This window comes from Ochotona curzoniae, unplaced genomic scaffold (assembly GCF_017591425.1).
Source record: "Ochotona curzoniae isolate NIBS_2020 unplaced genomic scaffold, NIBS_Ocur_1.0 scaffold_3835, whole genome shotgun sequence".
In the NCBI taxonomy this organism is placed as follows: Eukaryota; Metazoa; Chordata; class Mammalia; order Lagomorpha; family Ochotonidae; genus Ochotona; species Ochotona curzoniae.
Window position 1 is genome coordinate 28,727,081 of NW_024467114.1, and position 23,922 is coordinate 28,751,002.

General features: G+C 49.8%; 1 protein-coding gene and 1 non-coding gene across 3 annotated transcripts; one reads left to right on the top strand and one right to left on the bottom strand.

Moving 5' to 3' along the window:
• GPNMB (glycoprotein nmb) lies at positions 1-23,126 on the bottom strand. 2 transcript variants are annotated; one of them, XM_040964699.1, is made up of 12 exons: positions 22,997-23,126; positions 17,620-17,772; positions 16,814-16,957; positions 15,793-15,966; positions 12,516-12,674; positions 11,887-12,191; positions 7,962-7,981; positions 6,941-7,080; positions 5,859-5,955; positions 3,554-3,768; positions 1,476-1,569; positions 1-970 (listed from the first exon to the last, which is right to left on the bottom strand). In XM_040964699.1, exons 1-12 carry the CDS (start codon positions 23,064-23,066, stop codon positions 817-819), a joined length of 1,725 nt encoding a protein of 574 aa, XP_040820633.1. In that variant the 5' UTR covers positions 23,067-23,126; the 3' UTR covers positions 1-816. The 2 variants fall into 2 exon arrangements, with proteins under 2 accessions (XP_040820633.1, XP_040820634.1); XM_040964700.1 differs by lacking the exon at positions 7,962-7,981 and having other exon boundaries at positions 2-970; positions 6,941-7,039; positions 11,868-12,191.
• On the top strand, positions 19,363-19,505 carry LOC121145944. Its single transcript, XR_005882106.1, has one exon. It is a non-coding gene; the product is annotated as a U4 spliceosomal RNA (small nuclear RNA).
• Positions 23,127-23,922: the final 796 nt, after the last annotated feature.

Below are 23,922 nucleotides of genomic sequence, written 5' to 3' on the forward strand. Positions count from 1 at the left end.
ACACAGTACCAACGTCTTTCCTCTTATCACACTTTATTTTTCAGAAAGGAGAGGAAAAGAATGTCAAGTGTGACACAGGGCAAGTGGTTTTAGTGACAAACGAAGGTGCAATCCTTACATCATTTAAGAGAAACAGGTAGGAAACTCAGGGTCTTCCCTCTTAGGAAATCCTAATATGTGATTTCAATGTGCAGACATCCTGATAGGTACACACAGGCGAGTCGGCTCTGAGGCCCAGGCTGTGCTAACCAGAAGTCCCTGGGGGAAAACGAAGGCATGAAAACTCTCCCTTCGCTCAGCTGGGCGGTGCCAGTCGGTACCCAAACACAGGGCTGACATCTCTTTATCCCATTAGTGGTCCCTCCCTTCCGCTGAGGACAGTAAGCATGTGCATGGCATTGAGGACTGACCCTGATGTGGCTGTCAGGAACCCCAGCACGTTCCACGCCCAACAGCGCTCAGTGTGGACGGAGCAGGGTCCCCCAAATAGGACTCCAGGGTAGGCCTTGTTCCGCGGAAGGCTAGCAGTGTCCAGCCTGCCCTTTGCTGCTCTCCGGGTCAGACTGCAAGGAGTAACCCTCCAGTAGAGCCACCCTAATCACTGCTCAAGATCTTGCAAGGAAGACACAGCTCAAGACAGAAAGGGCTGCTAAGCTGTTTCACTACGAAGAGGCAGGTCCCAGTTCACACAGCATGGTGTCCCCCCCATACAACAAACCCCACCCCCCCCCGCACACAACACCCTCTGTGTTTTACAAGAATATTTAGTAAAAAAAAAAAAGTGGAGCTACACTCTTGTACAAGTGGTGGGGCGATTTAGAGAGCTTCTGGAAGATTTTGGAGCAGCGGATCCTTCTCCTGGTTTCCCGGGAGTGACACGGCCTTGGCGTGGCCGAGGAAGGCACTCAGGCCCTTGCCCTCCTCCGTGCCCCCGGCGTTACTTCCTATTGGTTTGTATTCCCTGTGTTTTCTGAAAACAGTGTGTGAGACAGTTATTTAAAAAAGAGAGAAAGATTCAGCTGAAATACATTACTTTCCATAATGTTTCAAGCCAGGTGCAAATGGTTAAATTCCATATAACCTAAGCTGTGGCTTGCAAGACAGCTCTGTTAGCAAAAAACCAAATATACAACAACAAAACCCCCACAATGTTTCCCTTCTTCATGCGTACTTTCATTGTGACATTAGGTAGGCACAACTCCGTGACTGACAGCAGGTAGCATTTGGGAGATTAAAAAAAAAAAAAACTGCAGCAAAAATAACAGGACCGTTTGGAAATCATCATTCAAAGACGACCCTCCCCACCCCCAGCCAAAACACACACACACACACACACACACACACACAGAGAGAGAGAGAGAGAGAGAGAGAGAGAGAGAGCGCAAGGTTTAAAGGCAAGCTCAACATCACCACCACTATCAGGTGCCTGGACAAACTACTTAACTGAGGACACGGAGTCAGAGGCAGGGCCTTACCTGTACAGGTGCATGGAGAACGCGGCGAGGCACAGGACCAGGCAGCCAGCGGCGATCAGGATGCCGTTCAATGCTTGCAGGGGCCACGCCGAGTCTGCACAAGCACAGAGGGCAGTGCCGCTCAGCTGCGGCTTCCATCCTCAGGCCCTGTGAGTGCACCGGGCGCGCAGTGGACTCCGCACCACACCCCAGCTTGGCCCTAACGCCTGCAACTGGGCCAATACCGAAACTCTCTCCTCCACCACCTCTCAGGCCCAGCCGGCAGCCCTATGTCCCCTGCCAGGACCCCTCAGTGGCCTGCTGGCGTCCATCCATCCTCACTTTCCAATCACGCGCCGTCTGCGCCAATGGCACAGCGCCCTGCCCGGTGGGCTGCAAGCCCGGGTCTCCACGGCCTCCCGCAGCGGTCTGTCTAAATGCGGTGCTCTTGCTTGTAATTCAAGTTGTGGCTCAGGCCAGGCGCCTTCCCAAGCACCCTCCGCACTACAGAGCCCATCTCTACCCCAGTTTATGTTCTCCATTATTGCTCGTGCTAAAACAACCTTAGCGCACAAGCAAACTGAAAGCCAACAGAGGAGCCACGTTTAACAGGCAGCGCCCAGACTGGGCCAGCTGCTCAGCTGCAGCCCGTTGGTTTGCTGTTCAGCCAGTCAGGTGCCCCTGCTTTGCTGTTCAGCCAGTCAGGTGCCCCTGCTTTGCTGTTCAGCCAGTCAGGTGCCCCTGCTTTGCTGTTCAGCCAGGGAAAGCCCAGCCGCTCTGCGCTGGAGTTGATGGCAGGAGTTACGATTCTGTGAGTGATTTTTGAAAACCTTGGGTGGGGGGTGGCCACATAGGGAAGTGACCCCAGCAGTGCGCAGGATGCAGAGGTACTTCCTGGCTGCCTTCCTCCTTTCCCTTGCTGTCCCCAGCTCCCCGACCCCTAACCCTGCAAGAAGCAGGATTCTCTTGACTATGATTCATGGATCAGCAAACGTTTCAGTATATTTTTCTGCACAAGAGAGGCTCCGAGTCCAAATGATTGTGATGAGTTAGTTATGGGGTTGTATCTGGCAGCATGCCATGTCAGGAGCAGGACGCCCCCTGTGGGGTGCACACCATGGAATCTGGCTCCTCCATCCCAACCGTGTAGCCCATCTTGGAAGAAAGATGTGGAGGATCTTACTATAGGATCAGTCAGGACAAAAATCCAGTTGGAGTAATTAGGAAGAGTCCTAATTTTGGATTCAGGGAAGTCCAATGCCACCAGTATATGCAAATTTCTAAATGAAATCTTTTAGCCACTTTGTTCAGATTTCACCGCTGCAAGCAGTAGGAGGGCAAACAGCTGGATTTTTTTTTTAAGTGAAGATCTAAATAAGGATGCTGAGGAGGGGAGTGGGGGTGAGTGCAACGGGCTAACCCCCTGCTTGGGACACCCCATACCATGTCGGAGTGCTGACTTGTGTCCTGGACCCCTGCCATCTGCCGGAGAGACCCCCACGGAGTTCCTGGCTGCAGCCTGCCTCAGTCCTGGCTGTTATGGCCAGTGGGGAGTGAACCTGCCAAGGGGTAATCTCTCTCTCACTGTATGTCTCTGTCATTCTGCTTACAAATAAATCTTTAATATATATATATATATATATCAGGGAGGAGAGGTGCTGGATCAAATTCTGGAGGAAAAGAGGGCCCTCGCTAGCAGCATCTCATCCTGGCTTCATGTCCGTGTCCAGGATCCCACAGGAGTCTCTCCTCTCTGCTGTTTTTTGTATTGGGTTTTACGCTTTTCCCCTGAAGTACAAGCCCATTGGAGCAGGCAATGGTCAGATCCCTTCACTGCCAGCCCATGGTCAAGGCTGACTTTTTCCACCCAAAGCCTTTTCTCTGGCCACTATTTTCCCGAGTCCCTCTTTGATCAGCATCCCCCTCAGGAGATTTCCTGCCGGATTTTAGCAGCAGTTCTCAAATCCTCATGGAGAAGAGTTTAGTGTATTCTGCACAGAAGTAAAGTCAGACACTGACTGTGAAGTCTTCCATAGCTTTAAGCACGGGACATGCACCTGGGACAGGCAATGCTTGTAGAACCGCGAGAGAAGCCTCACCTCTCCTGGAGACAGAGACCAAGGTGCTGGCGAGGGCCAAGCTGGCGTCATCGCCCAGGGTGAGGTTCACGCAGTACCTCCCTGAACCACTGAAGTTCCTTCTCACGGTCAGCAGGCACCCCTCGTCCTCGCTGATGTCCACGGTGTCACACCAAGAGCTCCCAGCACTCTGGCAGGTAGGGTCAGAAATGATGGTGCAGACCTCGGTGGGGAAGCTGTGGAGGGGAGACGGTGGGCAAGAAGACACAATCAAGGGTGGGAAAGAAAGGTAAGGTTAGCTTCTATCCACTGATTCACTCCCCTGCAAATACACACAACCAGCCGTAACTCAATCCACATTTCCCGTGAGGGTGGAGGAGCCCAGCTGCCTGAGCCATCATCTGCTGCCTCCCAAGTCTGCACTGGCAGGAAGCTGGAGTCAAGTGCTGGAGCTGGGAATCCAGCCTGCAGCATTGACACTCATTTTTAAAACGCAGATTTACAGAGGGAAGGAGAAGCAGAGAGAAAGTTCTTCCATCCACTGGTTTACTTCCTAAAGGGCCATAGGGTTGGAGCTGAGCCAATCTGAAGTCAGAAGCTTCTTCCAGATCTCCCACATGGATTCAGGGTCCCAAGGCTCTGGGCCATCCTCAACTGCTTTCACAAGCCACAAGCAGGGAGCTGGATGGGAAATGGAGCAACTGGGACACAAATTGGAGCCCATGTGGGATTCTGGTGCTTGCAGGCAGAGGATTAGCCAATTGAACCATTATGCCAGCCCAGGATGCTCATATTTAACAAAAAATTTAAACATGAGAAATCATGACATTTCTTTACAAAACTGACTACAGTCCTCTCCTTCTTCAGACCACCTGGCCCTGACCTGCCACATGATATTGGCTCTTCAGCAGGTTGGGTACTGAGCTCCATCTACACGCAGGAGGAGGAGGAAGGGTCCTGCCCAGCCTCCGGGCTGCCATTCCTCCTCCCGCCCCAGCTCTCTATCCTGTGAAGAGACACACACAGTTAAGATGCTAGAAACACCATGTCAAACTTGCAGGCGCATAAATATCATATAAATGCCTGACATGGCCCATAACTGTGGCAGCAGCAGAGACGGCTGTTTCTGTGGGATCGGCTCCATCAACTCAGTCTGGCACTGAGTCTTGGTGGCACTGCATCCCACCACATAGGCTGGAGAGCGGCTTAGTTTTTCCTCTTACCTAGTTAGGTCATGGTTCCACAAGCACCCCGTCTCTTGATTCATCTGCTTATTCACAGCTGCTTGCTTCAGAGGGTTCATGGGAAGAATGGAATTGAGGGCTGCAAGGTGGCAAGCTAATCCACTGCCCACAGTACTGGCACCCCTATGGGCTACTCCACATCCCGTCCAGCTCCCTGCTTATGAGCTGGGAAAGCAGTAGAGGATGGCCCAAGTCCTTGGGCACCCGCATACACATGTACACCAGGAAGAGGCTCTTGGCTCCTGGTTTCACGTCAGCTCAGCTCTGGCCATTATGATCATTTGGGAAGTGAACCAGTGGATAAAAGTTCTCTTTCTCTCCCTGTCTCTCTAACTCTGCCTTTTTAAAAAAAATTATAAAAACAAATCTTAAAAAAAAACTAAAATGTAATTGAAAGGTGAATTTATTTTGGGAAAGATTTGGAAATCTGTGTACATCAAGCAGTAGTCAAACAGTTCGTGGAAAATGTGTATAATAATAATAATGTGACTGTAAATTTCAAAATCTTTATAATCTAAAAAGTGCTGTTTTATTTCTGTTTTCCAGGAATTTTTAAAGTCCACAGGTAGACATATATTTTATGAATTTGCATCTATGTATAACTGATTTTTAGTGTCTAGTTAATTGGAACTATTAGTTAATGTCTATTTAAGCAGCTATTTGATACATATCCATATATTTATTCTTGTTCAGTTTGTTATAAAGAGTTGTGACCAAATTATAAGAAATTATATAATTTGTTAGAAACAGCTTTGCAAGTCATAGAAAGAGAAGCTTATAAGGCATTGCTATTCACACGTGCGTGATAGTCCCACACAGGCTTACTGTTCACCAGGAGTGCCAGGGAGACCAAGTCAGCCCTGAGTCAGTGTCCTGGCCTGAGCTCCAGACAGCCTGAGCCAGTCTCCTGACCCATAAATGGCTGTCACACAACACATCCTCCTTAACCCACAGCCTAAGTCCTGACCAGTTTCCAGCTCTAGTGAGACAAGTGTGTGTTGGGTGGTGCCTCCTAGGGTGCTGGGTCCCTCCCTCCACAGTCCGGGATTCTAGCCATCAACTTGCAGGGTGGCTGTACTCACGTTCCCTGGCAGCTCACAACCAAATCCACCAGCGAGCTGCCGGGCTGGGGCGCAGGGACCTCCTCAATCCGGACAATGTTCACCTCCAGGATTCCCTCTTAACAGAACAAGCAGCAGAGAAAAACAGAGGATGTGACCACAGCGACGACATGGGAACAATGTTTGTGTCCCCCCACACCAGAAATCTGTAAGCTGAAATCTGAACACCCCGCCCTCATTCCCAGGAGACGGTGTTACGAGGAGGGAGGGAACGCGGCCCGTGCTACGTGCTGGGATCATTATCCTTGCCTCTCCCACCCCACGGAGGCAGGCTGTTGCCCTACACCATGTCTACCAGAACCTTGGTTTTGAACTTGGCCTGCAGAGCTGTGAGAAGCACGCATGAGCTGTTTAGATGTCTCCCAAGCTGGAGTGCTCCTTCACCAAGGCTGCAGGGGACTCAGACGCCCCCCTAACCCAGTCAGAGCCCAGCGCCTTCTGGCTGTGCAGAAGGCATGGGACCCAGGAATCCGTTCCAGCAGCTGGGATACACACCCACATACCCATGCGGCATTCTCAAGGTCAGACTGGGCTGCTGTCAAGTCCAACCTGGATTTCCATCTGCAGAGTCTGTGTGTCTGTTAGAAAGCTACACCCTCTCTGGCAGGTGTTTTAGGAAAAGAGGAACCTTCCCCACACCCCTTACCCCAAGGGCAGGTGTGGCCACCCCCATCAACCTGTGCTCCTGAGGGCTTCTCCAGAGCGAGGGGCCTCAGCCCAGGCATCCAGCTGCCTTCTCAGCTGGCCCTGCCCAGAATGCCCAGCTGTGCATGTGTGGGCATATGCTCACTGCCTTTTGCACACTAGAGGTGTGACATGGTGGAGGAGTGTGAACTTGGGAGAACTCAGGGCCAGCTGTCCTTCACCTCCTATTCATGCAGCTTGCTGGGACAGTGGCAGTCCAGCGCAGGCTTCCCAGAGGCGCTCCTTTCCATCAAGCTGTCTAAAGAAGTCCAGGGTGGGCAGCTGGTAAGCTACGAGGGTCCTGACTCATGCACAGCTGGACCTGAGTGAACATCCACCCCCCACTACCCCAGCCTTACCCACAATGGTGAGGGTAGCTCTAAAGTAGCCATATCTGTTAATCTGGCAGTTTTCAACAGGATTCTCACTCAGCTCCAAGGAGTTGGCAGTAGCAGGTCCTGGAGAGAATGAATAATTAGATCTGAGAGTAGTTGGTGAGCTTGCAACAGGTGCACAGGATGTGATCCAAACTCTACACATGAGAATGTGAGCCCTGAGTGCTTGCTGTGCAAATGAAAGTATGAATAGACTTTTTAAAACTTTATGGAAATCGAATCAAAAGATAAAGTTATCTTGGTGCCAAAAAAATCTATGAAATCTATGCATCATTTTTGCATGGTACACATTTTCATGAATTTCTTGAACTACCCTCATATGGTTTCATCTCCTCTGGCCTGCTTCATTTCATCATGATTGTTGTACCATGCATTTTTAAAAAAAGGGATTTGCTTTGTTTATTTGAAAGCTAGAGACAAAAGGAGAGAGAATCTTTTATTAGTTGGTTCACTCCCCAAATGGTTGTAACAGCTGGGTTGTGGAAGGCTAAAGACCTGAAACTCCATCCGGCCTCCCTGCGGGTGGCAGGGTCCCAAGTCCTGCGCCCATCTTTTGCTGCTTTCCTAGATGCATTAACAGCAAGTTGCATTAGAAGTGGAGCAGCTAGGGCCCAGCGCGATAGCGTAGTGGTTAAAGTCCTCACCTTGCACGCACCAGGATCTCATATGGGCGCCAGTTCTAATCCTGACAGCTCCACTCCCATCCAACTCCCTGCTTGTGGACTGGGAAAGCAGTCGAAAAATAGCCCAAAGCCTTAGGACCCTGCACCCGTGTGGGAGACCTGAAGGAGGTCCCTGGCTCCTGGCTTTGGATTGGCGCAGCTCCAGCCATTGCGGCCACTTGGGGAGTGAATCATCAGACAGAAGATCTTTCTCTCTGCTTCTCTTCTTTGAATATCTGACTTTGCAATAAAAATAAATAAATCTTTAAAAAAAAAAAGTGGAGCAGTTGGGACTTGAGCCCGTGCTTGCCTGGGAAGCCTGCATTGAAGGTGGTGGCTTACTCTATTGTGCTGCAATGCTGCCTGTGTCATGTTGATAGAGTTTCAGCTTTTCAAGTGGGTCCGTCTGTACGAACCTCTACATGCTTGGGTCAGACTTCTGCACCAAATTAGTAGCAGGCAGCCAGGCTGAACCTGCCGCGTGACTCTGCAGTGCCCGGAGGGGGGTTTCTCGGAGCCTTTCCTGGAGTGAGCACACCGCACAACACACGTGGGAAATGTGGCTGGGCAGGCTCTTGGCAATGTCCCTGAGTTGCTGGGAATCTTTGGCTGTGATGGAAGGACACTGGCTCAGGCTGCTCCAAGATTAACTGATGTGCTCCACAGCGCAAGTGTGTGTGTGTGTGGGGGGGTGGGCAGAGGGAGGCACTTAAGGTCACTGTTTCCTCTCCGGAAAATGACCAAGTTCATTCTTGTGAAATTCTTGGCTGACAGATCTGAGCAGTCCATTTAGAGCAGCAACTCATAATCCTTTTCTGGGGAAAAAAAAATGTTGGGGCTAGCATCGTGGCATAGTGGGTAAAGCTGCTGGCTGTAACACTGGCATTCCACATGGGCACCAGTTCAAGTCTTGGCTACTCCACTTCTGACCCAATTCCTTGCTAATGGCCCGGGAAAAGCAGTGGAGGATGACCGAAGTACATAGAGCCCCAGAGGGAGACCCAGAGGAAGCTCCTGGCTCCTGGCTTCTGCCTGGCCCAGATCCCTCTCTCTCTCTCTCTTTATCCCTTTCACTCCCTGGAACTCTTTCAAATGAATCAAGTAAATCTTTAAACAAACAAACAAACAACAAAGAAAAAGATTTATCAGATAATCAAAGTCACTGATTCTGCCTTCGGTAGAATGCCTACAAATCGCATGTTTCTTTATTCATTGCAGCAAAAAAAAAAAAAAAAAACCCTTTTATTTCCATTTGGTCCATGGTTTAAGAGAGAGTTTTCCATGAACTTTAAAAAAGAGATTTATGTATTCATTTGAAAGGCACAGTGGCAGAGAAACAAAGAGAGAGAGAGAGATCTTCCACCCGCTAATTATCTCCCCAGTGGCCACAACACTCAGGGCTGGGCTTAGCTGAAGCCAGGAGCCTGGCACTCCATCCAGGTCTCCCCTGAGGGTGACAGGGCCTCAGGTACTTGGGCCATCTGACAGCGCATCCCAGGTCCACATGAGCAAGAAGCTAGATCAGAAGTGTGCAACAGCCAGGACTCCAACCAGTGCTGGGACAGGAGCTACCAGCCCTCCACATGGCAGTTGGACTTTTACACCATGACACTGGCCCTTCCTTCCATGAACCATTTGTGGTCTCCTCAAGCGTGTGTCATGTATACCACCAGTAACTGGATACTGGACTTCCAACAGCACCGCCAGCTCAGAAGGAGACTTCTGTGACTTATAAATAGCATCTGGCCGCCCCAGCCGCCCCTGCAGCCTACTTCGGTCTCACCCTTGCAGCTGCATTTGGTCTCTGTTTTCATCTGTGCTTCATTGTGAAGCCACTGACCAAAGCAGAGAGAAGAGGATTTTGGTAAAAAAATAAATAAATAAAAAAATAAGTAATGTCATGCTCACTAACTCAAGTCTGGTAATCTGGTCTGGGTAGCCAGGAAGTCTCTCTAGAAGAGAACTCTTTAAAAAAAAAAAACACATACTTATTTTAATTTATTTGAAAGGCAGAGAAAACAGAGGGAATAAATGAAGAGAGAAAGATTTGTAGCAGCCAGGGTTGGGCCAGGTCAAGGCCACAAGGTGGGAGTCCCGGCCTTCCCTGTGGGTGGTAGGAACCCAGCTACTCCGACCATCCACAGCCTCTCCTAGGGTCCCAAGTCAGAGTCAGGAATTGAAGCCGGGGCTCCAGATACAGGACTTGGATATCCTAGCCATGAGGCCTGAGGCCTGCTGCCCCCCGTTGGAAAATGTCTCAATGCTGAAGACAGCTGTAGTTTATTGTATGCGTAGCAAGATCATTTACACTTGTACATAAAGAAATACTGAAATAAAGCTCTATGATGGAACAACCCGAGGGGAAAGAAAAATCAAAATGGTCTCATACTCTTGGACCTGGGGTTGGGATTAGGAGGAATCTATTCATCCATCGATCAGAGAATGGGGAAACACACGGAAGTATATCCGTTTGTGGGACACTCTAGGGCCACGATACAGGATGGGAGCTACATATGATGTTTGCTAAGTGTGAGTGTGGTGGGGGAGGCAAGCTGTAGAATAACAAGTACAGTATGAACCCACGTACCAAAACCCCCAAAACAACAGGGCCAAGGTACTTAATGTTTGTGGAAGCACAGACCAAGACAACTCCCAGTTACTGATACAGCTTTGTTCTGAACAGGAAACTCACTCCAGACATTTCTATCGCTTGGATCATGCATTATTTTTCATCCAAGACATTTCAGAAAAGAGTTTATCAAAATCAGCCGTAATGATACACATTGTCTTAATTTAGACATTTCTGGATTCAAGGAGAGATCGTCTTTAACTACTTTATCACTAACACATACTTTATGGGAACAGTGTTATTTACAGCTAACAGGTTTCAGTAATTACTGAAAAATTACTGCAAGAATTCCTAGGAGCCCGAGGGTGTCCTCCCTAGGGCTGGAGTGTGGCTCCCTCTTGTGACCAAGGAGAGAATGTCAGCCCACAGCTGCACAGGTGCATCCTGGGGATGCCAAGACAGGGCCACCTGGCCTGGTGGGGAAGGATGGGGTGGCAGGTACCCCTGCTGCGAGGATGGTATTTCATTAATCAGGTTTGGCATCCAGAGCAATTTAAAAAGGCAGACAGTCCAGCTCTGAGATTCTCTCAGGGTTGTGGCTCAGGAATTGAATAGGGTCATGTGGGGCACTGGGATGGGGTGCGGTGGGTGTGAGCATGGTGCGGACTAATAAGGGTGTGGTATGAGAAGGGGTGGAGGAAGGATGAGGAAGGGGTCCTGGCCAGTTCCAGGGGGGTAGTGGGCCTTATCGCAGCTCTGAAGAATGGAAAATACACAGAAGAGATGGGGGTGGGTGTGGGGAGGCAGTGTCTGTGGGCATGATGAGAGCTGGTGCCAGTCAGCAGGCTCACAGAGCTCCCCACAGGGCGACATTCAGTGCTGGGGATGCCTGCTTCCCACTTTTGCAATGCCTGCTTCAACCCTGGCTCTGCTTTGGACCCTAGGTTTCAATTGCACACACTGGCAGGCAGCAGGTGTGGCCAACCTGGACTGACAAGCTTGGGGCTTTGGTTTGGCCCAGTCCTGCCTGCTGTGGGCCTTTGGGGCAGTGACCCAGCAGATGGAAGATCTGCCTCTGCCTGTCTGTTCCTCTGCCTTGCAGAGACAATGAAAATAAAAATTTCTAAAAAGAAAAAAAACTTTCTATGAATCATCCCTCAAACTCTGTTTGCAAAGTTACTGTAAATATATTCTCCTTTCTTCCTTGTTCTAAAAGCTTCCAATGGCTTTTGAAATCTACTCAGTGGGACCAGTGCCATGGCATAGCATGCTAAACCTCTGTCTGTAGTGCTGAGATGCCATTTGGGCACTGGTTCATGTCCTGGCTGCTCCACTTCCCATCTAGCTCCCTGCATGCAGCCTGTGAAAGCAGTAGAGGATGGTCCCAAGTTAACTTCTTGGGGCCCTGCACCCATGTGGGAAACCCAGAAAAGGTTTCTAGCTTCAGACCAGCCCAGCTGCAGCCATTGTGGTCATTTGGGGAATGAACTAGTTGATGGAAGGTCTCTCTTTGTCTCTAATTCAGTCTTTTTTTTAAAAAAAGTCTTCTTACAGAGACTTGGCACACTCCTTTGAAGATGGAAGTTAGCTGCACCACTTGCACGGGTGTTTGGGCAGCAGTTAAAGCATCCCCAGAGGATCCCCCTGCAGAAGGACCTACCTGGAGAAGGGCTGGGCACTGGGGACGTGGGTGGAGGTGAGGGCACGAACGAAGGGCAAGGGCCAGGCGCTGTGGCCTCCACAGTGAGGTTGAGGCTGAACGTGCCGTTGAGCATGTAGGTGTGGTTCAAGCTTTGGTTGCTGGAGAGGACCAAGCCGGTGTTATCCCCGAAACTCCACTTGTAGCTGACGCTGGACTCGTTGAGGAAGTGGCTGGGGTCGTGAAGGAAGACGTTGAATGTGATGGGCACGTCTTTGAGGAAGGTGTGGTCGGACGCATTTCGGTCGTTTTTCTGGGACATGGTCACAAGGACTGGAATCTGATCTAAATTGAACCACCAACCCAAGGGAGGAAAGAAAGGGTCCGTGATTGCTTGATCTGAAGTGGAAAATTTCAATGGTGCTCTTAGAGTTAAAAAAGAATAATCTAAAGTTAGGGGATAACTCATAGTTTTTATTATTCTTATTCTCCCTTCCCACTGGCATGTTTTTCTCAAGCTACTCCAGAAAGCACAGATGCAGGGGAACATGGTTCAAACTGAGGCTCTAGCACGGGTGCAGGACGCTGGGAGCCAACACTTCCTGAACCCTCTGATGTCATCAGGACCAAGTGGCTCATCCTTGGGGACCTGGGAGCCAGAACACTCACCTGTCACCACGTACATGTCTTTAACCTGGGCGACAGGGAAGAACGCCCGGCCGTGTCTCCGGTAAACGGTCACTGCCATGAGCTGAGGGCCGAGGGTCACATTGGTTGTGTTCAGCGAGAGTTTCACAGAACAGCGGCCCAGCTTCTGGAAATACTGACCTTGGAGAGAAAGGGAACATCCGGTGGTTGGCTCCATCCAACAGTCTGGTCTGTATAGGACTGGGGGAGGTTGGGGTGGAACTGGGCAGAAAGTGCTGCTTCGGCGGGGAGACGGGGCCAGTTGCACATAAAGCCAAACCAGGATTCCGGTTGAGCACAGGAGGCCTTCCCGGCCAAGAGCCCTGGCCGATGCCTGGAGTTAGACTCCGTAGTGGGTGTGCTGTGGGTTTTTCCTAGTTCAGACACACCCAGGACACGATTTAACTTACAAATGAGGTACAGCAAGACATTAACGTCAAATTACAATAATAGAAAATTCGTGAAAAAATGCACATGATGCAAAAATCATGCCTGGATCGCCTAAGTTCTAGCACCAAAACAAGCTGGTCTTTTACATCTGTTTTTTTAACTATTGAGGAAATGTCCTTGTTGCTGCAGAACAAAGTAATGGGAATGCAATCTCTCTCTCTCTCTCACTCAAGGGTCCAGATAAACGTTAACATTTTGGGGCTACAGTTGACTGTTAGTGACTGAAAGCATAAAAAGCGACACTAAGGACAAGGCAGGTGTGACAAGGGAGAGATCCAGCGAGGTCACACGGCTGGCCTTTCATCTACCACACATAAAGCGCCTTCTGTACGTTGAGTGATTTGACACTGAAGTACACATTCATGGCCCCTAGATAATTAATTTTTTAAATTTAAAAAAATTTTATTTTTAATATTATTTATATAGTTGACAGGGAAGCATGCTCGTGTGGACCTCCAATTAGGGTGGGACACATTTTTAAAAATTTACTAATATATTTGAAAAGCAGAGTGGCAGAGAGAGAAAGAGAGATCTTCCATCTGCTCATTCATTTTCCGGATGCCTGCAACACTGGTTGCAATGGCTGAGGTTGGGCTAGCCCAAAGCTTGGAGCCAGGAGCTTCTCCCATGTTGGTGAGGGGCCCACGCACCTAGGCCATCTTCTGCTGACTTTCCAGGTACACTGGCAAGGAGATGGAACAGAACTGGAGTAGTTAGGGTGCTGGCTTTGCAGGAGTTGGCCTAACGCACTACACTACAACACCAGCTCCACAGAAGACACATTTAATACAAGAGTGAGGGAACAATTATTTATCCAAAAATCAACTTCATTTTTATAATACTATGATTTCAAACTATACCATGAAGCAGTTTTTAAAAAGAGACTAGAATTCTCCACTTTCTAGAAACCTTGCCTGTGAAAATATGATTGATGATAAAAGGCACACAGAATAAGCTAGAAGCAAAAGGGAACAGCAGACTCCACAAACGCATTTGTAGGATACCTTGGAGTCACCAGTTTGCTTGTTCCAGCCCTCCCTGGCTCTAGCTGCCTGGGGCTCACCCATGTAAGCGCCTCTGCAGGGCTCACAGCCTTGCTTAATCTAATGGTGGAGGCTGGCATGACCTGGGAAAAACTGAGCAACGTAACAGGGTGCTGATAAGGTGGGGTGGCATGCAGGTCACGTCTGTACACGGCCACACCCATGAGGGCTGCCTGGAGTTGGGGAGGTGTGACCATGGCTCTGCTTCCCCAAGGGGCATAGGTGAGGCAGAGCAGGGATCTTGCAGGGCCCAAGTGATGCTCTGAAGAACTCAGTAGTCTAAGGAAGAGAGACAAGAATACACCAGACTGTGCTGGAGCATCTGTGAGGGCTCAGCGGGAGGTGGCAGTCTTGTGGGTGAAGCCAGCAGAGCCCCAGGCTGGGGGCTTGACCTGGTGAAGCTAGTGCAGACTGAACTGGACTAAGTGAGTCTGGAGTGTTGGCGGACACGAGCAATTCCAGGAAAGGATCCAAGGGACTGGATGGTGACAGCGCAACAGCAGCTTCCAAGGACTAAAGGCGATGGCAGAACACCTGCTATGTGTTGTACTTTGTGCCACAGGCACATCATTACCCCCTTGCTCAGAGGTGTGAGGAAGCCACCAGAAGCAGCCAGAGTTTTCTGTGGTCTCACAGTCTGGAGGTGGTTTGACTGGTAGCAGTTTCTTAGAGCCTCAATTCCAAGCAGCATCTGGTAATGCTTACAAGAAGTATTCAGCAGCCTGGCTAATAATATCCTCAAACTGCTCCTCCTCAAAATAACCTTTTGACCAATCATAAAGTGACCTGAATATCATGGTTAACAAAGTAAAAGCGGGGGAAAGGAGGGTGGTGTGGTGGCTCAATCAGCTAATCCTCCACCTGCAAGCACTGGCATCCCAAATGGGCACCAGTTCATGTCTTGGTTGCTTCCCACTCAGCTCCCTGATTATGGCCGGGGAAAGCAGGTAAGGATGGCCCAAAGCCTTGGGACCCTGGACCCATGTTGGAGACTCGGAGGAAGTTCCTGGCTCAGCTTCAGCCATTACAGACATTTGGTGATTGAACCTGTGCATGGAAGATCTTCTCTCTCTGTGTCTCCTTCTCTGTAAATCTGCCTTTCCAATAAAAATAAATAAATGCTTTTCAAAAAAGAAGGAAGACTATGTCAGGGAAAAATGGTGGTTAGATCATTATATGTCCACACAGTGAAATACAGTGCAACCACTGAAATAATATGTGGGAGCACATTTTAATCTCTCTATGCTGTGGTCAGGTAGACACTCCTGATAGGAACCACAAATGAACTGCACAAAGAGCCTGAGAGATGTCAGTACAGAAAACACCTAAAGCTGAACGCGCGCCTCTGAAGTGTCAATCACACTTCATTTGTGTTTATTTACTTAAGAGAGACAAAGATCTTCCATCTACTGGTTCACACCCCAAATACTACAATAGCCAGGGCTGGGCCAGGCTAAAGCCAGGAGTCAAATGTTCAGTCCAGGTTTCTTCCATGGATGGCAGGGGTCACCATCACTGCTTCCTCCCAGGGAAGCAGGAAGCTGGGATGGGCAATGGAGCCCAGATTTGAGCCCTGAGTACTCTGATATAACATGTGGGTATCCCAAACAACATCTCACAGCTGGACCACACACCCAGACCCAGGGTTTTACTTTTCTCTCTCTCCTTCCGTCCACGTTGAGCGCTCCATGTTGATGATGCTCAGCTCTATGAGAAGGAAAGAGAAGGAGAGAGATTGACAGTGGGGGGGGGGGAAGATGGCCCACCTAGCGTGTGGAAGACGTAGATGAAGTTCCCCCTCTTCCGGCCGTGGGGGTGAGGGAAGGGCTTCCCATCGGGGAACACATTGTGGTGGCTCTGGCCGCTGCTGTTGCCCGTGTCACTGTCCTCTGACCAGGCCGTCCAGTTGTAGACATACTGGTCAGTGGATGAGCCGGTGTCTAAAGAGAGGGAGAGAAACAAACCGGTGTTGTCACCTGGGCTTGGGATGTCACGTTTGCTCCTTCTGCTGCTGCAGAGTTGCTGGGTGAGCAGAACTCCAACAAGTCAGCATGCAGATGGGTGACGGGGTTCCACCTGTACCCAAGCTCAAGAGATGGTGTGTGTGTGAGCAGGAGGTGGAGCTGAGACTTCCACCCTTGGTACTCAGAAATGGGGTACGCGGGTCCTGAGGGATGCTTCACCTGCAGTGCCCGAACACCCATGCTTTCCCACAGGCCTTCTGAATCATCACCCTGTTCAGACCAGACAGCAGGCTTTATCTTTCCATTTCAATGCACTGTATCTGTAGATCATTACTTTTTTCCCCCTACACTTATCTAACCTCAAGGCTCCATTCCCATAGACATGGTAGCCAGTTTGGTAGGATGAAGGTATTTCCCTACACACCCCCTTGCAGTGCTCCCACAGGCTAGTCCAGGTTGATGTACTCCATGTGGCCCTAAACATGTTCCCCTAAACAGCATCTATCTGCTATCTATCAGTATGAAACTATGATGAAATGCTGAAGTGGCTGAATCCAGATGGAACATATTTGGGTGTTTCACGTCATCTTTGCATTGGCGCTAGTCAGGTAGCATTTACTTAGAAAAAAAATGGTTGTCAGCAGATATTGAATTGACCAGCAGACATCTCCCCAGCTGGCTGTTCTTCGAGTAGCCAAAAGAGCATCCAGGTCATGGAACCCCCAGTTGAGAACCACAGAAACGTGGCCTGCCCCATCAACAGATGTTCTGGGAAAGCTGGGGGTGGCTGGGTGGCCCGAGGGTTACACGGCTGCCCTCTCACCATTCCTGCAGTTCTTCTCATAGACGATGTCACCGTTGGCATCTTCCTTTTGGCATCTGGGGAAAACCAGGTTCACCACAAACGTCATTGTGGAGCCCACCAGAGCCGGGGAGTCACTGGTCAGGACCGCCTGCAGGTGGCCGCCTAGGGCAGAGGAAAAGGGGACACTCGGTGACCAACATCTTTGCTCGCCTTTACCCACTCGCTCACACACAGAGAGGCCAGGGAAATCTATGAGAACCTGATTAATGTCTCTGATTTTTCTGGATTCCTAACTTCAGCTTTCAGAGAAGATGAATTTAAAAAAAAAATTCTTAAATCAGAGGATGAATTCCGTATTAGCAGAAAGAACATTTACTTAAGATCACTAAAAAAATGTCTTCTACGTTGGACTTGCTGGGGAACTCATCCATGTGTCACAACGGGAAGACTGGCATTTTATTTTCTCCTGACTTACCACACCTTGGAGATGCTCGTGTCTTTGGGGGTCACGGGTCTTCCGACAGTGACCACTTCCACTTGCTGTGCTGAACTACATTGAAGGCTACACCTTCTTTCCCTTCAAAATTTCCCCAAGAGCTACCAACTTGGAAATTTCTAAAGGAATACACAGTGCTTTTTGCAGTTTAGATATGTACCAATTGGGATGAAGCACACACAGCCAGCCACAGGGGCTAAGCAACTTTCTTGCGACAGCCTTGACCCTCATGATCACAACCTGAGCCCTTGATCTGGAAGGTTCTAGAGTCCACAGGGTTCACCGAGACAGGAAAAGAGGGTCATGGCAGTGCAGTCTTTGAACTTACCCTTCCAGGAGTTCCTCCACCTCGTGTCCCCTCTCTTCCACACTGGGTAGAGTTTTTCGTTCCAGCTGTTTTCGTCAGACGACCAGCCATGTAACGGGCTGCGCTTGCTCAGATAGCCACGGGATTTGTCACTGCTCAGCACATCACGAAATCCTACATCAATATTTGACAAACACATCATTTTGTTGATTTCATTTCTCATTTAGTACTTGTTCAACCATAAAGAAAATTTCATGGTTGGAAAGTACATACATAATGTATCAATATGCCAATATTTGATATAGAGGGGTTTAAAACTTTTTTAAAAAATTAGTTTTATTTAATTATATGAAAGGTAGAGTGACAGAGGGAGAGCTAGAGGCGGAAGCAGAGGTGACAGGGAGAGGAGAGACAGAAATCTTGTATGTGCTGGTTCACAATAATTAGGACTGGGCCCAGCTGAGTGACGTCAGGACCAGGAAGTCCAGTTGAATCTCCTATGTGGGTGGCAGGGACCCAAGCCCCGGGATCATCATCTACTGCTCTCCTGGGTGCCTTAGCAGGAAGCTGCACCTGAAGTGGAGGATCTGGTATTAAGGGATAGGATGCAGACATCTCCTTTAAAAAGAGGCACCTGAGAACAACCCTCTCCCGCCTTTTTTTTTTTTCAAACCCACCTCAGGGCATTGGAGAGGGTGATATCATGATGCTATACCTGGAGCCTTGGCAGCCCTAGTTAACCATGCCAACACACCAAGGGCATCAGGGGGAACAGATGAAAAGAAACGGGTTCTGGGTGACATTGCCAAGCTGTCACTGTTGGCACTACCCACCTCCGGACTGAGGGTGTGAGATAATTAGTGTCTTACTCAACCTATTGCATTAATCATTGAAAGCTCAATGGGCCTAGAGCCCGGTGCCAGCCTTTAATCTCCCACTCTGCTAACTAGTACTCTAATCAGTTTATACGGTCTTGTGTCTTGGTTCAACCATTAATTCTTAGAGGACAGAACATCCCATCTTCTGCTCTTCATTCCTGGATGGTTTTGAGGAGTGCTCAGAGAAGCCATATGAATGCTTTGCTTCAGGTATTCCTTTTATTTTATGATGTATTTTATTTTTTAAAGATTTACTTATTTTTAATTGGAAAGGCGGATATACAGAGAGGAGGAGAGACAGAGGAAGATCTTCCGTCCTATGAATCATTCCCCAAGTAATGGCTGGAGCTGCGCCGATCCAAAGCAGGGAACCAGGAACTTCTTCCAGGTCTCCCACATGGGTGCATGTTCCCAAAGCTTTGGGCCATCCTCAACTGCTTTCCCAGGCCACAAGCAGGGAGCTGGATGGGAAGCAGGGCCACCAGGATTAGAACCAGAGGCCATATGGGATCCTGGTGCATTCAAGGTGAGGACTTTAGCTGCTAGGCCACCGTGCCAGGCCCGATTTATTTTATTTTTATTGGAAAGGCAGATATACAGAAAGAAGGAGAGCCATATAGAGAAAGATCTTCATCTGCTGGTCCCAGATGGCTGCAACAGTGGAGCTGAGCCGATCTGAAGCCAAGAGCCAGGAGCTTCTTCTGGATCACCCACATGGATATACTTGGGTCATCCTCTGCTGTTTTACCAAGCCACAGGCAGCAAGCTGGGTGTGAAGTAGAGCAGCTTTGACACAAGCCGGTGCTCCCATGAATTACTGACACTTGCAGGTGGAGGATTAGCTTATTTAGCTACCGCACCAGTCCCTCTTCTATTCCTCTTAATTAGCTTTGCGCAGTGGCAGTATCGTAGCCCATGAGGTTTATCTGAGGCGCGATTATCGCTAATTGAAAACTTTCTATTCCTCTTAATTGCATGAGGAGGAAGATGCTGCCTGAGTTTCCTTCCTACTGGAAAGCAGCTGAGCTGGGACACAGCATTGCACCAGGACTCAGAAGACCTGCTTCCCAGCTGTGGCTCTGCCACCGAGCTGGCTGGCTGGGCTCAGGCCCTCACATCAGACAAGAACCGACTGTCCTGTGGGATTGTTCCTGCTTGGGGCCAAAGACTGAGGCCAGGAAGCTTGAGTTTATCAATATGCATGTAACCGGGAATGCACTTGAGTTGCATGCAAAAAACTGCATGCTTAGTTCCAACTCCTCCCCGCTAGGCTCATCTCTTACTGAGTGGAAAGAGAAGAGCCAAATGCTTGGACTTCCCAGACTAATTATTTCTGCTGTTGCGCAGCATTCTCTGTCTCAGATCCTGAAAGTAAGTGTTTCCAGAACTGTGACCAAAACACAGATGTCTCCTCAGATTTTCAACATCACAAGTCATTGGGAAATGCAAAAGCCAAAGTGGCCATGGGGCAAGACAAGGAGGAAGCTAAAAATAAACTGGCCAAGTCCACCCTCCTGGCTTGTTACAACATTGCAAACCCAATCCAATGCAGGCAGGACAGAGCAGGGGAAATGGCAAGCGCAGGAGGAGAGACAGAGAAAGAAAAAGCAGGGGTGAAATCTTCAGTTGGAGGGTTGGGCAGCAATCTTTAGGCTTGACACCAAAAACACTCATCCAATAAAAAAATGAAAGTTGTACTTTATGCAAATGAACAGGTTCTTAACAATGTGTTTATTTTGGAAGGCAAACACACACACACAGAGGAAGAGAGAGAAAGAGAGAACATCTCCCATGCAGTGGGTCACACTCCAAATACCCATAACAGCTGGGGCTGGGCCAGGCTGAAGCCAGCAGCCTGGAACTCCGTCCTGGCCTCCCATATGGTTAGCAGAGACCCAGGTGCTTGGGCTGCCACCTCCCACAATGCCTAAGAAAAACTGGAATCAGTAGTAGAGTTGGGACTGAAACCCAGGTACTCCAATGTGGAACACAGACCTCCCAAACGGCATCCTAACCACTGTGCTGCATACCCAGCCCCCGAAACATAAAAACACCTTCACTCTGAGAAACTCCATGTGGAGGGGCTGAGAAGTCCAGCTCAGACTGGCAGGAATGATTCGCAAGCCACATTTCCAACAAAGGGTCAATATGTAAAATCAATAAAGCATTTTCAAAATTTATTGTTAAATAAGGCAACTCAGAAACTGGGTTTTAGGCAGGAGCAAGCATGTCCACAGAGAGATGTACGGATGACAGAAATCAACCCATGGGAAGATGTGGAACATCAGTAGACAGCAGAGGGATGCACATTAAAAGCCGATGAAGTACCAGCATACACCTGACTGTACGATTACAATAAAAAGTGGCGACCATTCAGAACACAGGCAAAGGTTCAGAGGAACTGGAATCAGTCGTCCCTGGCTGGAGGGAACGATACAGTGCAACCACTCTTGGCTAGTTCTCATAAAAAGGAATACACACACATTGGTCCTTCACCTAAGCCATGATATCCTTTCCCATGTATCCTGGGAACTTGTGCACACACACAAATGTTAATGGGAGTATTCCTGGCAACTTTATCCACAACAGCTTAAATGGGCATAAACCCCACATCCTTCAGCAGGTGAATGGTTAGCCAAGCCATGGTTAGCTACACCCATCCCGGGCAACCCTACCCAGTGATAAACTGTAGACAAAACAGCTTCCCGGACTCTCCCAGTGACTTATGCCAACCCTAGAAGGTGACACACTGTCTGATGGTATTTTTACAGCATTCTGGGAGTGACGGGACTGTGACAAAGGAGCACGGCTTGGTGGCCTTGAAGGGGCACAGTGGAGCCGCTTGCTGTCATGACATGCTAAGTTTGAGGAAGCTGGAGACTTTGGTCTGACTTCTGTCTGAACTTCCAGTAGGGTGCTGATGTCAATGCCTGTCCTGGGGTGCTGGACACCCCTCCTATCAGGATGACCTGGTGAGAGAAGCTCATCCCATCCTGCCCATTCTAATTTCCTAGGGAGCAGCCAGGCAGGGGTGGGTGGGTTGTGACCCTGGGGGAAGGGGTGCAGGCCCCCCCATTTACAGAAACACTCCCAGGCCCGGGACCTTCTTCTAAGCTGACTTTCTAAGAACCCTTTTACCCGGTTTTGTAAATGGGGAAATGAAAACCTAGTGACCCAAGGCAACCCAGCGGAGTGGGGGTGATAGTCCCACCACAGACCAGGAAGGACACTGGTGCCCTAGGCAGTCTCCTCTTCTCTAAGGGCTGTGTGGCAGGGCAGGGCTCCTTGCTCTCTCTGTGTGAATGTGGAACCTGGGACAGATTCAGCCTCGCTTAGCCTCTGCCAGGTGGCGGAACGCGTGTGTTTGGGCCAGCAGGCAGGCAAAGGATTTGTCAGCTTGAGGTGAGGTCTAACCGCCCAGAGGGGCCTGGGTCTGCAGGCTTGTCTCCTCCACATGCCCCAACAAACCTGCACGGATCGCTGCTCCTGCAGGGTGGGGATGTGTGAGCTGGTGAGAGTGAGGTTGTGGCCCTCAGCACCCATGGTAGCTAGGGTGGGTACTCAGTCCTTAATTCTCAGCCCCCACTTGGTGTGACGGGAGAATCAGGCTCCGTCCCTGGAGCTGTCTGCAAGTCGAGACCCCCCAGAACATCTGATCCAGGGGAGGGGTGCCTGCTGTCGGCTTGCTCCTTCTCCACCTGCACTCGCATCCCACCTGCAGGGGGTCGTTGTCCACCCTCTGGTAGGGGACAAGAAGCCTCCCCCAACCCCCTGGTGTACAACCCAGGTTGGGCACTCAGATGGCCCGGAGGCAGCATCCACCCCCTCCTCCTCTCAGGACTGGTGGAGCTTCGGAGTTGGGGTTAGGAGCTAGCCCACCCACCAGCTGGGAGTCTGTTTCATGCAACGCCAAACCTGTTGGATAGCCGCCAAAGATGAATTGGCAGAGGTGCTCTGTTCTCTGGCCAGAGGCTGGCTGTCTCCTTCCCTGACAACTAGGGCTTCTCAAGGGGGAGTGCAGGAAAGAGGCTGGTTTAGGCTGGCTGAGATTTGGCCTGAATGGTTAAGGTGGCGGTTGGGGTTCCCTCATCCTACCATGGAGTGTTTGGGTTCTAGTCTTGGCTCCAACTCCTCACTCCAGCTTGCTGCTAGTGCACAGCCTGGAAGGCAACAGGTGGCCATTTAAGAGGTTAGGATGCTGCCATGGGCTCCTGGCTCCTGACTTTGGTTGGCATTCGGGGAACAAACAGGCCAAAAAGTGCTCTACGACTTGAATGCCATAAGCCAACTGAGTGGGTGGTAACTGTGATGGAAAATGAACTCCACTAGCAAAGCTGAATAGTTTTACTTTGCAAAGAAAGGATAGGAGGTGGAGGGGCAGGGAGTGCACTCTGCAGCAGTTTCAGGATTCCCTGGGGCTGGCTGAAGAGGACAGGAGCCAGGCCATGGGGGCTGCAGCTCTTCGTTGGGCCAATGGCCAGAGGGAATGGGTTAAAGGCAGAGAAGCGGGTGTTACTCACGGGTGGCTGTGGTGAGTGGTGATCCGGCAGCCAGCAGCAGAAAGCCCAGGAAGCAGCAGAGTGATTCCATGCTGGACTCCGGGGCAAGACAGTCTCCACCCTCAACTGCTGCAGCCCCGCTCTTGCACCTGTGTGTGCATGCAGGCAGCAGCAGTATCTTCCTCAGCCCCGCTGCACCCCACTTTTTATTCTGGGTGAGCCCAGGGCCTGGGGGCGGATCATGTGATGGGATTAAGCTGGGCTGCCTGATCTGTTCTCTGGAGTTCAACCTCTTACGACTCATGTGCTTATGACTCACTAGCTCTTGGCCTCTGGATCCACTGACTGATACTCGCTCTTCCAAGGGGGTGAGCCTGCCTTTGCTCCTATTCAGGGAACTCCTTTTCCGGGGGACATTCAGCAGCTAATCACATTTCTAGCCCCCAAGGCACATTGGTGTGTGACTTACAGATGTAGAGTTGCCACAGTGGTGTCTCTTTTTCTATCAGTTGGCAATGCCTTGTTTCCTCCCAGCCCTAAGCCCAAGAGGAGACAAAGGTGTCTCTAATAAGCTGGAATCATGGGCTACCTTCAAAGGTGACATACACACACACACCCGGGTCAGTCTGTGCTAGAAACAGCCCTATGGATCTCTGCTAGGGGAGATGTTTACTCAAAAGCACTTTTTTGAGGGGAGGGGCTGGATGGATATTTATGTCATGATGCTTAACTTGCAGAACGATCTGCATAATCTTTTGGTCACTGATGGCCAACTATTTTTGTGCCGTGGCACATCACACCCATTGCTGACAACATGCTGCGGGTTGATTTCTTGTTATGACAAGCAAATGGGACATGTGAAAACAGGCTTGCACAGAACACAGGCTTCATGCAGTCAAACCACTTCTGGTTATGGGATATGCAGGGAATGGGACAATGCGAGGCAG

Coding starts and splice junctions, on each gene's coding strand:
- GPNMB (XM_040964699.1), bottom strand. CDS start 23,066: ATGGAATCACTCTGCTGCTTCCTGGGCTTTCTGCTGCTGGCTGCCGGA. Junction 16,958..17,619: donor GTGGAGGAACTCCTGGAAGG/GTAAGTTCAAAG, acceptor CCTCTGCCCTAG/GCGGCCACCTGCAGGCGGTC. Junction 12,192..12,515: donor AGACATGTACGTGGTGACAG/GTGAGTGTTCTG, acceptor GGTTCAATTTAG/ATCAGATTCCAGTCCTTGTG.